At 44.1% G+C, this 13674-nt stretch overlaps 1 protein-coding gene across 1 annotated transcript in view; it reads left to right on the top strand.

Annotated features, from left to right (window-relative positions):
* Positions 1 to 13434, top strand: part of swap70b (switching B cell complex subunit SWAP70b) — a 44205-nt gene extending 30771 nt beyond the window's left edge. Inside the window, exons 8-12 of the mRNA XM_085359461.1 lie at positions 4527 to 4634; positions 7628 to 7794; positions 10150 to 10348; positions 10996 to 11092; positions 12718 to 13434. Coding sequence (XP_085215587.1) covers positions 4527 to 4634; positions 7628 to 7794; positions 10150 to 10348; positions 10996 to 11092; positions 12718 to 12827 — 681 coding nt within the window. The 3' untranslated portion in view covers positions 12828 to 13434. The remainder of the gene's footprint in view (positions 1 to 4526; positions 4635 to 7627; positions 7795 to 10149; positions 10349 to 10995; positions 11093 to 12717) is intronic.
* The last annotated feature ends 240 nt before the right edge of the window (positions 13435 to 13674 follow it).

The raw sequence follows: 13674 nt of genomic DNA on the forward strand, positions 1-13674 counted from the left end.
CTGAGAAGCAAACTGGGGACCCCTGTCAGACACTATTTCCATAGGGATCCCATGGAGTCTGAAAACATGTTCAACCAACAGTTTAGCTGTTTCTGAAGCAGTGGGCAATTTATCTAGAGCTATGAAATGTGCTGCCTTGGAAAATCTGTCAACTATGGTAAGTATGGTAGTCTTTCCTGCAGAGTTTGGAAGCCCTGTTACAAAATCCAACGCAATATGTGACCATGGCCGGTGTGGGGTGGTTAGTGGGTGAAGCAGTCCGTAAGGACGGTGATTCCTGGACTTATTACGAGCACAAACCGTGCAAGCAGCTACGTATTCACGTACATCCCTATCCAACGTCTCCCACCAAAAGTGTCTCTTCAGTAGCATAGCTGTCCTACCTCGGCCCGGGTGACCTGCGAACTTGGCCGTGTGAACCCATTCCAAAACCTTGGTGCGGGCTGCTGTGGGTACATAGCGCTTGTTAGCTGGACCGGTGCCCGGATCAGGTTCTGCTCGCAGAGCCCGCTGAATGACAGAGTCTACTTCCCATGTGACAGCCCCTACACGACAGCTGGCAGGGAGTATGGAGGGCACCCCTGACCGCTCTGAGGCAGCTTCGAACTGGCGGGAGAGAGCATCTGGCTTAACATTCCGGGTACCTGGGCGATATGAGATAGAAAAGTTGAAACGGGCAAAAAACAGTGACCAACGGGCTTGGCGTGTATTTAGTCTCTTTGCATTCCGTAGGTATGTTAAATTTTTATGGTCTGTCCAGACTATGAATGGGTGCTCAGCCCCCTCCAGCAGGTGCCGCCACTCCTCCAATGCTAGTTTCACAGCAAGCAGCTCACGGTCCCCAATATCGTAGTTTCTCTCTGCTGGAGACAAGCGACGCGAGAAGAAAGCGCAGGGTTGTAACTTTGCTGATGGACCAGTATGTTGAGACAACACTGCCCCCACTCCAACATCTGATGCGTCCACCTCAACGATGAAGGGCTTGCTGGTGTCGGGCTGAATTAGCACGGGAGCTGTTGTAAACAGTTGTTTCAGCTTGTTGAAAGCTCTGTCGGCTTCGGTAGGCCACGTGAATGGGTGCTTTGTAGACGTGAGGCGTGTTAGAGGTGCAACTACCTGACTGTAGTTCCTGACGAATCGCCTGTAGAAGTTGGCAAAGCCCAGGAATCTCTGGAGAAGCTTACGGGATGTGGGCACCGGCCACTCTGTGACTGCCTTGACCTTTGCTGGATCAGTCTTCAGTTGCCCCCCTGCCAGGATATAACCAAGAAAAGAGACTGACGATGCATGAAACTCACACTTTTCTGCCTTTATGTACAGTTTGTTCTCCAATAAGCGCTGGATGACAGCACGGACATGAGCGTGATGTTCCTGGAGCGATCTGGAAAATACGAGTATGTCATCCAGATATACAAACACAAATCTGTTCAGAAAGTCCCTGAGAACATCATTCACCAAAGCTTGAAATACGGCTGGGGCGTTCGTTAGTCCAAAGGGCATGACCAGGTACTCGAAGTGGCCCAGTGGCGTGTTAAAGGCCGTCTTCCACTCATCTCCCTGCCTAATGCGAACCAAATGATAAGCATTACGAAGATCCAGCTTAGTGAAGATAGTGGCGCCTTGCAGGGACTCTGACACAGAACTGATGAGTGGCAATGGGTATTTATTCTTTATAGTTATGTCGTTGAGACCACGGAAATCAATACATGGTCGTAGCGACCCGTCCTTCTTACCCACAAAGAAGAATCCGGCAGCAACAGGTGAAGACGACGGTCGAATTATTCCAGCAGCAAGTGACTCTCTGATGTACTCCTCCATAGCAACACGTTCTGGTTTAGATATGTTGTATAATCGACTGGAGGGCAAAGGAGCACCGGGGAGAAGGTCTATGGCACAGTCATATTGTCTGTGAGGCGGCAAAGCTTGCGCCCTACTCTTACTAAAAATCTCTTTGAAATCGTGATATTCCATGGGCACACCAGTGAGATCGGGGGTTGTTTCTTCCAACGCATAGGGCTCCTCGGGGCCCGGGGGACACGCCGACCTCAAACAATTAGCATGGCAGAATACACTCCAGCTTATTATCTTCCGTCCCGACCAATCCAAGTGTGGATTGTGTAGCTTTAACCAAGGGTAGCCGAATGTGAGGGGAGTGTCAGGCGATGAGAGGGCGAAGAAAGAGAGCACCTCCCTATGATTTCCTGAAGTGATTACAGTCACTGGCTCAGTGTGGTGAGTTATTTGTGCAAAGACCTGGTTATTAAGTGCTTTCGCAGAAATGGGCGGATCTAAAGGCACAAGGTGCAATCCCAACCGTGTGGCGTGGTCAAAACTGATTAGGTTTTGCTCTGAACCGGAGTCGACCAGGGCCTGAAAGGTGTGCGTGGCACGGTTGATAACTAAACTGACTGTGAGAAGCAAACGGGGTTTATCATCACTATGAGAACCGCCCACCCGTATCCCCGAATCTACTGGCGGGCTGGCCCTTTTCCCCTCTTGGGACACGCTGCGATTAAATGTTCTGTCGACCCGCAATAAAAACACGCGCGTGCACGAAAGCGACGCTCTCTCTCCTCCGGCGGCAGCTGAGCGCGGCCGATCTGCATCGGTTCCGGCGCCGCGTCCACGACGGAGGGAGAGGCGGCCGACACAGGCGACTGCATTATGGGTGGGGCCGGCGTAAACGAACACGGAAGAGGGCGGAGGAGGGGACGTTGGGGTTTGTAGTTCCTTTCATTCTCCCTCTCTCTCAGCCTGATGTCAATACGGAGAGAAAGGGAGACTAACTCCTCAAACGTAGCGGGCTCATCCCGTGAAGCAAGCTGATCTTTCATGTTATCATTCAGGGACTGTAGAAAGATTCCCTGCAACGCGTGATCTGGCCACCCCGTCTCCGCGGCGGCCGTTCGAAAATCTATGAGGTAATCAGCAACGCTACGGCGACCCTGGCGCAGCTTTAACAACTTACGGGCCGAACCGCCCTCAGAGACAGGATGAGTGAATGTCTTTTTAAACTCACCCAGGAAGTCATCATAAGAGCAAGTTCGCAGGGGATGGCTTGACAGGTATGCTTCTGCCCATTTTAGAGCACGGTCCCGTAATTTCCCTATGAAATAGGAAATCCGAGCGGCGTTGTCAATGAAGGTGCGCGGTGAGCGGCCAAATACCAGATCGCACTGAAGTAGGAACCCCGTGCAGCTCCCCGGATCCCCAGAAAAAGGTTCGGGCTCCGGGGATGATGCGTCGCGAAAAATCGGCCCACTTTGGAGCGCGTAAGCCGAGGCAGGGGACGAAGTGGATGGCTGTGTGTCTTGTGCGGGGGGCGAGGGTTCGGGGGCAGGACGCGGCACGGAAGCGAGGTTAGCTTGTAGAGTCTCTAGGGCAGCAAAGATCTTAGCCTGTCCCTCACCAAGGTCTTTCTGTGAAGCCAGGAGATATTGAATGGATTGCTCGTGGTGACCTAGGATTGCACCTTGTTTCTGAATGGCTGTCCGCTCTGCGTCTGCTGAGTCCATATTGTGGCCAGATCTTACTGTTACGGCCGAGAGGGCCCGGCTGTGGGTGTGGACTCAAATGCAGACACAGAGGGAGGCAAACGGGCGTGAACACAGTGCTTTATTTACAAGTGTCTAGTGAAATTACACAACAGGAGACTATGAATGCTATGAATTATGAAATGCTATGAACTGTGAACTGTGAGGCCAAACTGTGAACATGAAACTGAGTGCTATGGCTAGGTGCTGGATTTCACGGATGGAAAAAAGGGGCAGCGGCTTGGATGGAGGTACGCAGTCACTATAATGAGAAGAGACAAGTAGTCAGTGGCAGTCCAGTGAATCACAGCTGCAGGATTAGGCTATGGAGGTTAGGGCTTACGCGTTGCAGGTTTAAAGTGTCATGCGAGGAAGGGGTGTCCAGGGGGTTCCGGGTGAGGAGTGTCCAGAGAGGATCCAGAATATGCGTGGAGTGAGGGACTTGGCAGGGAGGCAGGCAGGTGTAGTCCGATGGTGGAGAGGAAGAAACCAGATGACAGAACCAGCGTCCAGGCGGAGATGAGAGTAGTTCGGGAAACGTGACTGCCAGGTGGGTCCTATGACAAAGAAAAACACGGTGAGGGAAAAGCAGTAGTTGAGGGTTCTCACAAGGGGTTCGCAGCCTAGCACTGACATGGGTTAGCAGAAGATCTGGCAGAGGTCTGTTGTGAATGCTGGTCTTATATGCAGGTGACTTGATTGGAACCAGGTGTGGAAGCTGATTGGAGTCTCTGCCTGAAGGTAGAACCCAGCGGAGTGGAAAAACCCCGTGCTCACCCGGACCATGACATGTAGCTTTTCTAAGCCCTGGTTATATCCCTGACTAGAGTGTGATATTTTAGTGTATGTAAAAGTAACACCACCAAACAGTCTCTTTAACCTGACACTACAAGGGTGTGAAATGTGTGATTTCACATACTGCTTTAGTCCACTCTGCAAAAAAAGGAAAATTAAAAAATTTCATTTTTGGCTTGTCTGTTGCTCTTTTGGCAGGCTCTGGAGGAGGCAGCAGCTGACGCAGCAGAAGAAGAAAAAAGACGCCTTCAGACCCAAACTGAGCTCCAGGACCGTTACAGGAGGGACCTGGAGAGAGAGAAACTGGTCTGTCAATCCTTTTCATCTGCATGTAATGTCTATAACGTACAGTCGAGCATAGTGGTGCCAGTTGGACTTAATATCATACATGGATGTTTCCTCTGCACCATTACCACAAACTTCTGATTACTCTGCCTGACAACATCTTAATATTGTTGCGCTACACTTCATTAAGTACACTCTAGTACTGGATCTTCTGATTAAAATGCCAATTTAGAGTTATTTACTTTAATTCCTGAACAGAAAAACAATTTTAGTGGTTTAGTGGTTCCTACTTCCTACTGTTTAAGTTAATTCTGCATCTCCTCGTTGTATCTCTGCATAATTTCCGTGATGGCTGTTCATCAGTGCAATTCCACTCAGTCTTTGGTCAGTTATCTGAGATATGTATTGAAACATCAGTAGTAGATATGTGCAAATGTCATCAATGGGGGGGCCTCCATAGATGAAGTGCCACATTAAAATGACAGCAATATTAGCACTGCACACTCCTTGTGTAGTCTTAAGTACTATTACAGATAAAACAAAAAATAAGCGAAGTCAAACACTACCAGGTCCTGAGTTAGACCCCACCATCTGGCCGGGGCCTTTCTGGGTGGAGTTTGCATGTTCCCCCTGTGCTTGTGCGGGTTCTCTCCGGGTGCTCTGGCTTCCTCCCACAGTCCAAAGACATGCAGATAGCAAGGTTCGGTTAACTGATGATTCTAAATGTGAATGTGAGTGCGAATGGTTGTCTGTCTCTCTGTGTTAGCCGTGAGACAGACTGTGACTAGACCTGTCCAGGGTGTACCTCAACTCTCACCCCATAGTAGCTGGAATAGACTCTAGCCTCTAGACTCTACTCGTGACATGGATGGATGGATGGGTGGGTGTGGGGGGCACCAGACTGGTCAATTACTGCACTTGCTTTATATTCAGGGACATTAATCCTCAATTATCAGGCTGCAAATATATTCATAATAATGCATTTTATTTGAGGGCACCTTTCAGAAACCCAAGGTCACCTTACAAGGAACAAAATTAATAAAAGGAACAATATATCACTATTATTGAGAGCATGCAATAATGGGTAAGTCGGAACAATTTTCATAAACTTGTTAAATACATAAACTGAGAAGAGCTACTAAAATAAACACAAAACAGAAAAGTACTGCAGAGTCTTGAGCAGCAATTTGGAGAGACTTGAATGGATGTTGTTTGTTGCCTCACATTTAAGAACATAGTGTGTGGTTAAGAAGTGTCTATGAGGCTCAGCTAACACTGATGGCGTTTTCTTTCTTACTCACAAACACTTGTTTGTAAAAGAGCCCCGTTTCACTGTGCTCGAATGCCACTGATAACATCTTGACATGCTTGCTACACAGCATGAATGTGGTGAAATGGCAGAGAGATGTTTAACTGTGGTTCTGCTCTCAGATGTCCCACTTAGTTGATCCTAAGAGACGGCGTAATTTTGATTTGTATTTCTTACTTAATCTTATACATCATTAATATGTTACTCGGTTTAAGTTGGTTGTAACAGCACTTCGCTTAACTCCACTTTCTCTCACACTCGTCCACACCAGCTGAGCTACCCACTGAGAATAGCATGAGGTTTTTAGTGTTTGCTCAAGATCATCTCCACTAATGAGTTAAAACTCATTCTGCTGATCAATCCTGATGGCCCATTGATCAGTTGATTATAAAAACTGCTGATTCATAAACTTCTGATCCCAGAGGTGTTATATGAAGCAGTGTTAATGCTAATAAGTATGTTATACTTCTTCCTACTCCATTTCAGACTTAATAATTGTAATTTCATGTCATTTAGACTCTATTTTATTTATTTTACTTTTTTGTTTTGTCTGCGCACATGCATGTGTGTATTTACATATATATTCATATTTGTACATGTAAATGCAAGTATGTGTACTTGTATATATCATTTTTTCTGTATATGTCTGAAATAAAGATACAATAACAATGAGTTAGTGAGGTACGCTGAGCTCTAAGGTGACTCTCAAATGCTTTCATTGAGGCTTTTCCCGTCAATAAGCTCCAAGTGGGATTTGGATAATACAGCAGCCTTTTGAAGGCTATTGAACAGCAATAATATTCAGTCAACAGAAAATATTTAAATTTGATCTGAGCATAAACTAAAGTGATTTACAGCCCTCCATCAGAAGGCTTTGGGACAGTGTCACAATGCACTTTAAATGCACCCACAATATCAGATATAAACAGCAGCACTCGTGGATGTAAAGACTGCTAGAATAAATATTAACTTATGAACTCACAAGGCTGATTTTTTTTTTGGTCATATTTTGCTGTTATATTTCTTTGCTGTCACCTGTTCCTCTGTCTCTGGATGTAGGCGGCCCTTTTTTATGTGAAAGCAGTGAGAGCCTGAAATAACTGATAACTATCAGCTTTCTGTTATATATATATATATATTTCCTCTGATAATGTGTCTGATGGGAGTCATCAGCCCTCTTTTATGTGAACGCACTTGGAGCAGAAAGCCTGAGTTTACAGAGAGCTGATAGCAGTTGTGATAGCAGTTATCTCTGAGGTTTTAGGTTGCACCTGTCTGTCTGTTTATTTTACACATCTAATATCAAACTCTGGTTTCCTGTGAGATGTCGATTAATCATGACAAGAGTACTTTAGATATGCGCACCTGCTGTGGCACTTTAGAGTTGGCACCAATATGCAAACTCCAACGCTTAATACAAGTCAAGTCAGTTTTAAAAAAAAATAAAAATAAAATAAAGTATGTATGTATGAGAAAGAACACCCTGAAAATTAGATGATCCCCTATGAGCAAGCAGTTTGGCAACAGTGGGAAGGAAAACCTTGCTTTCAACAGGAAATAACATCCAGCAAGAGATGGGACAAAAAAAAATCAAAAAAAAAATCTAATGATTTCAGAGTGGTGTATAAACACACACGAATGGATCTTATGAGTATTAATTTTGAATTCCAGGTTAAGTATACTTCTGTGTTTCCTGGTTTTAAAGGTGCGGCAGCAGATTGAGAAAAACCTGGCTGAGAAGTCCACTGAGCTGGAGCAGTACCTGCAGAGGGTCCATGAGCTGGAAGACATGTATCGCCAACTGGAGCACGCTTTGGAAGACGAGAGACGTGCCAGACAGGATGAGGAAATCATCCGTAAGCTGCAGACACGGTGAGTCAAAGGGTGTGTGGAGGGAGAAATGTTTGGGTTTGTATAAAGAATATTCCCCACAGAGCCTCACTCAGATCCTCTGATGAGGAAACTTGGGTCACTCGGATCTTTGCATACGTCTCCTATCTGGAAAGCATAACACTGGGATAAATATATTCATAGAAATTCTTTTTGTTACCTTAACAATCCAGCACGGGTGCTACCAAATTTCAGTGAAGCATGAAACTTATTATTCCTAATGAAGTGCATCACATGAACCTCTGTCCAAAGAGCTGAGTCTAAGTCTTTGTTTTCCTAATATAGGAGGCTATACACAGCCAGACTTTCAACTTCTCCTTCATACACTCGACATTTCCTCCCTCATCTTTCCTTCCTATCTGCTGATGAATACATTCCAGGTCACGTTTGAGAAGTCACCAGCGAGTATTTCCTTTAAATGTAGTCGTTGTGTTAAAAATGTCAATCAGTTCTTTAGAAGAGGACAATTTTCAGTGGCTGTTTTTTCTCTACAACCACAGTTAAATGAGTAAAACATGCCTGAGACCTAAATGGCAGTGTTTTATAATGAAACGTATAGGTGCTTAATGAGATACAAGAAATATTAAAGACTTGCCACTGAAATTTTGAGAGAGGAGATTTGCCAGGGGCACAGTTGTGCAGCACTATATACATATGAACAGTCTCAGTGTCAAAAAATATCAACTATACAAATCATGACATCACAAACTCAGATCACCTTTATGGAAAATATATTTCATAAAAAATTTTGAACTAAATTATGTTTGTATATATTTATGTTTATTATATTTACTTGTCTAACTACACTATTGCACCACCTGCTGACACATCCGTTTACAACTGATTTATACATTAGCTTCTTTATTATTCTTTTTTTTCTTTTTAAAACAATTCTACTTTTACAGCCTGGAAATATATTTCTCTTTTATTTGTGAAAAGGTGTTTGCCTCCTGCCTGATTTTCTCTTTTTTGTGTGTTTTTGTCACACTTAAATATTTCAGATAATCCAAACAAATTTAAATGTTAGACAAACATAATGCAAGTAAATACAAAATCAAGTTTCTAAATGAAGGTGAGCTGATTGCCCCCTAAACCGAATAACTGGTTGGAGCACCCTTAAAACTGCAACCAAGCTATAAGTGGTAATGAGTCTTTTACAGCACTGTGGAGAATTTTGGTCCACTCATCTTTGCAGAATTGTTGTAATTCGGTCACACTGGAGGGTTTTCGAGCATGAACTGCCTTTTTAAGGTCATGCCATAGCATCTCAATCGGATTTAAGTCAGGACAAGGCAACTCAAAAGTCTGCATTTTGTTTTTCTTAAGACATTCAGAGGTGGACTTGCTAATGTGTTTTGGATCATTGTCCTGCTGCCAAATCTAAGTTTGCTTCAGCTTGAGGTCCCAAACAGACGGCCGGACGTTCTCCTTCAGGGCGTTTTGGTAGACAGCAGGATTCATGGTTCATTTACCACAGCAAGTCTTCCAGGTCCTAAGGCAGCAAACAGACCCAGACCATCACACTACAGTGTTCTACTGTTGGCATGATGATCCTTTTCTGAAATGACACACACCTTTTTGTCTCGTCAGTCCACAGAGTATTTTCCCAAAAGTCTTGGGGATGATTAAGATGTTTTCGGGCAAAACGAGACGAGCCTTTATGTTCGTTTTGCTCAGCAGTGGTTTTTTGTCTTGAAACTCCCATGCAGGCCACTTTTGCCCAGTCTTTTAAGGTGGAGTCATGAACACTGACCTTAACTGAGGCAAGTGAGGCCTGCAGTTCTTTGGATGTTGTTTTGGGGTTGTTTGTGACCTCTTGGATGAGTTGTCGCTGTGCTCTTGAGGTAATTTTAGTCAGCTGGGCACTCCTGGGAAGGTTCACCACTGTTCCATGTTTTCACCATTTGTGGATAATGGAATCACTTTTTCCACACAGGGCCATGTAGGTTTGGATTCTTTTTCCTCTTAAGAGTAAGCACCTTCATTTAGAAACTGCCTTTTGTGTTTACTTGTGTTATTCTTTGACATATATTTACATTTTTTGATGATCTGAAACATTAATGTCTGACAAACATACAAAAACTAGAAACTTAGGAAGGGGGCAAACACTTTTTTTTTTTTTTTTTTTTTTTTTTTGTGTGTGTATACAGTATACAGTGCACACACTGTTGATAATAGTAACTACACAGGGTCTAATATTTTTCTCAAGAAGTGTCAAATCTGTGGAAAACGCATGTACGGTCCACATGCTTTGTTTATGCAGTGATCTGACCCTCCTGGGGGTAGGGCCCATGCTGAAGCCTGCCTGTAGTAAATGATATATGTACTGTGGACCAGATTACTGGAGGAGGAGGCCAAGAAGAGAGCAGAGTTGGAGCAGATCCATTTGCAGCAGAAGCAGGCCATCTCCGTCACGGTGGCTGAGAAAGAGGAACTGGAGAAGGAGCGTCTGGCCAAGGAGAGCGCCCTGCAAGCTGCAATGAAGCAGCTGGAGCAGCTGGAGCTGGAGAGGCAGGGGGCGCTGGAGCAGTATGAGGTCAGTGATGGGGGGTATAAATATGGATGCAATAGGAGTAGTGTGAAAACTCCTCTGTGGAATGGAGCCGTTACCCACAAATAAATCATTAAAACAATAAAAAGGGAAAAACTCAACTTATCATCATTTCTATGAATGTTGACATTTTATGACTAAATTGTGCCTCTTGCTGTAGTTCAAAGCAGTTACTGAGCAGTCTTTGAGGTTTGCACCTAACATATGTCCTCAAAGCTGCTTTCAGTTGTCCTTCCTCATATGTAGCACACAGCAGGAGACGGTCTGCTCCACTCAAACTACAGAAGCTGCTACATGTGGTTTAGAGGTGGGGGCCACCTGCATGCAGGAGGCAGAACATGCAGCATCCACCTTGCTAGCAGTGACTGGACTATTTGCACAGCAGCTTTCCATGCAAATATGCAGACTCATCATGTGATTAGTCTGTCATTCCCAAAAGAATTCACTTTTAATCAAATACTTTGTGGAAGCCTCAGGGACACCTGTTCAGGCTTAGCCATTTAGACAAGATTTCTTTAGACAAGAGATTTAATACTAACCACTTGTGAATCAGTATGCTGATAGGTGCCATGTTTACATCTATTAAACCTCACACATGTGTTGCGTTTTCTGTTTCTCCATGTGTGAGCCAGACGGTAAAGAAGAAGCTGGAAACTGCGACCAACAACACCAAGACCTGGAAGCACAAAGTGGCTGAACATGAGGGCTTGTTACGGCTCATTCAACCAGGTAAACAGAAACCCAATGAGCATCCGCCTGCACCATGTGGTGCTTTTCTTAAGAGCTGTTTGACAGTTAAAATTCAAGTTTAAGGTTAGGGTTGGGATTATTTTTAGGTGATAGTGATATATTCAGAATATCATACATCTGTTTATTCATATAGAAAATATAAAATGAGTTGTTTTTTTTCACTATAACATAAATTCAGATTTAAAAAAAAAAAAGTAAAAACACGTTAAAAACCTAATCACAATGATAGTTAGGATTTTTAAAAATGTTGTATTATAATAAATGCCATTCTATTTCATGTAAAAACTGACCTATGATATGTTATAAACTGTGCAGTCAATTGCAGCTGGTTATAATCAGGGGTGCACATAAGTGGTCCGCAGGTGCGCATTCGCTGTCAAAATAAAAGACGTGCACCAGATAAGAAGTTGCAACGCGCGTTTGCGTACATAAGATTTTCTGGAGGACAGACATTTGTTTAGAACTCTTAAAGATGTCGAAGAAGCTCCTTTAAGCAATTACTGTGATGTTCCTCCACCTCCAAAGAAAGATCAGAAGGAGTCCGAACCGCAAAAGAAGCACGTATTCTCGGAAAGTGGTTGCAGGAGGTGAGCTGGCTTCAAACAAATGATGAACGCACAGAGATGTGGTGCGGAATGTGCTGTGAAAATCCCACTCTAGCGGACAAAAACAGTGCTTTTTATATGGACGCAAACGCGCGTCGCAACTTCTTATCTGGTGCGCGTCTTTTAATTTGACAGCGAATGCGCACCTGCGGACCATTTATGTGCACCCCTGGTTATAATCATAGAAGTTGTCAGTACACTCTCGGTGTCTCTCTCCGTGTCTGCAATGGTGCAGACACGGAGACAACGGGACGCACATCAGTCCTGTCATTAGTCAAGACTGAGATAAACTGTACCTGGAACCATGCATGTGGTTTGGTTGTTGCAATAGTTGGCAGCACAGCTGGTCGTAGTTGTGTGTGTCGAGTAATGGTTTTGCTCGCTGATTTACAGCAATGACTCCAGTGAGCGTGATGTTGTACAGCGCCACCTCCTCGAAGGGCATTAAATCACATGCCAGTAGAGGAAGGCATGAAAGTAGAAGGCTACACTCTGCAGGGACAGAGTGTAGATAAGAGAGAAAGGGAGAACTCTGTGGGTTTGGTAAACATTTCCTCTGTGGTCTACTCTGTAGCTGCTAATCAGACAGAGGCTATCATCTAGAGTCCTGCAACTTTTTTGCAATGCTAGCTTAATTTGAAGAAAAATGGCAGTTACACATACAATAAATCCTCAGATTTTTAGCTGAGGATCAGCTGTTGTGGTCTCTTTTTTTAAGACTTTTTTTTGGGGGGGGGTCAAACCTAAGATGTTTATTAGATGGCCTCAAAAATTTACTCCAGAATACTTTGGTGCACAGAGGAGACTCAGTGACTGCATGGAGCCTGGGTCCTGTGGGTGCAAATTAAGCTCAAATCATCACTGCTCCATTGCTGCGCTTTACTGTTGGCGAATTTGTGATGATATGCTGTGTGGTTTACGCTATAAACAGTTTTGCTGTGTGTGTGTGTGTGTATTTGCCATGCAACAATGTTTTTTCTGTTTCTGTTTCTTGCTCAGGTGCCAAGGGGCAGCAGAAGATCACAAACTGGGGCCCTGCAGCCTTTTCTGAAGCAGAGCTCAGTCTGAGGGAGAAACAATGGCAGGAGACGAAGAACCAGGCAACTTAAGCTCAGTAAAGCTGTTGTAAACCATTATCATAACCTTAAACATGTTTAACTAACAAGGGAAAGATGAGACAGGCCTGCTGGGATGTACTGGAACGTCTCTGATGAAGCGTATCTTTGCCGGGATGAAAAGGCATTTTATAATAAGGTGGCATTAACTAATCAATAAATCTCACGTTACCCTGTAGGAAGCACAGTTAGAACTGATAAACTTGGCTCTATGTTAGTGTTGGCCACCATTGATTATCTCTAAAACCACCAACAAGAAAAAGTCACCTCATAATTTAGGGAACGGGATTTAAAATGATAATTATTGCAAAATAACTTTTCCTCAGTAGAAATATGAGAGATAATCAGCACAAAATCAATAGAAGGCATTCGGTTTATATTTTTACACACAGCGTGACAGTGACAATGGGAGTAGTGCCAAACCGAACCAGTGACTATGACAACAAACGCGGACCACGGCTCAAAAGACGAAGACGTTGTTGAACAGAGGGATCCAAAGAATTCGGTATTGTGGAGATTTGTAGCTGTCCAACATAGGAGTGGAATATCATACACTGCACATACGTGCCTTTATGTGAAAGCATGTTTCAACAAAGCCACGTAACACCACAAAATTGTTTTTGCCGTCCTTGCAAAGTGCAAAACTGACAGTTTCTCTGCAAGATTTTACAGTGTACATTTTATTGTAAAAGAAATGATGGCAGTAAGGACAGTGGCTGATTAAAGTAACTGACCCTCCTTAGCAACTCCCTCGCCGGAAGCGTTTCTCTCAGATAAGTGCAGGCACGTGTCGGACATGCGATCCACACGAGTGCAGTTTTACCAAAATGTCAGCAAAACC

The sequence above is a fragment of the Diplotaxodon limnothrissa genome, linkage group LG7 (assembly GCF_057381915.1).
Source record: "Diplotaxodon limnothrissa isolate DT_005_m linkage group LG7, D_limnothrissa_male_GT1.1, whole genome shotgun sequence".
Taxonomy (NCBI): Eukaryota; Metazoa; Chordata; class Actinopteri; order Cichliformes; family Cichlidae; genus Diplotaxodon; species Diplotaxodon limnothrissa.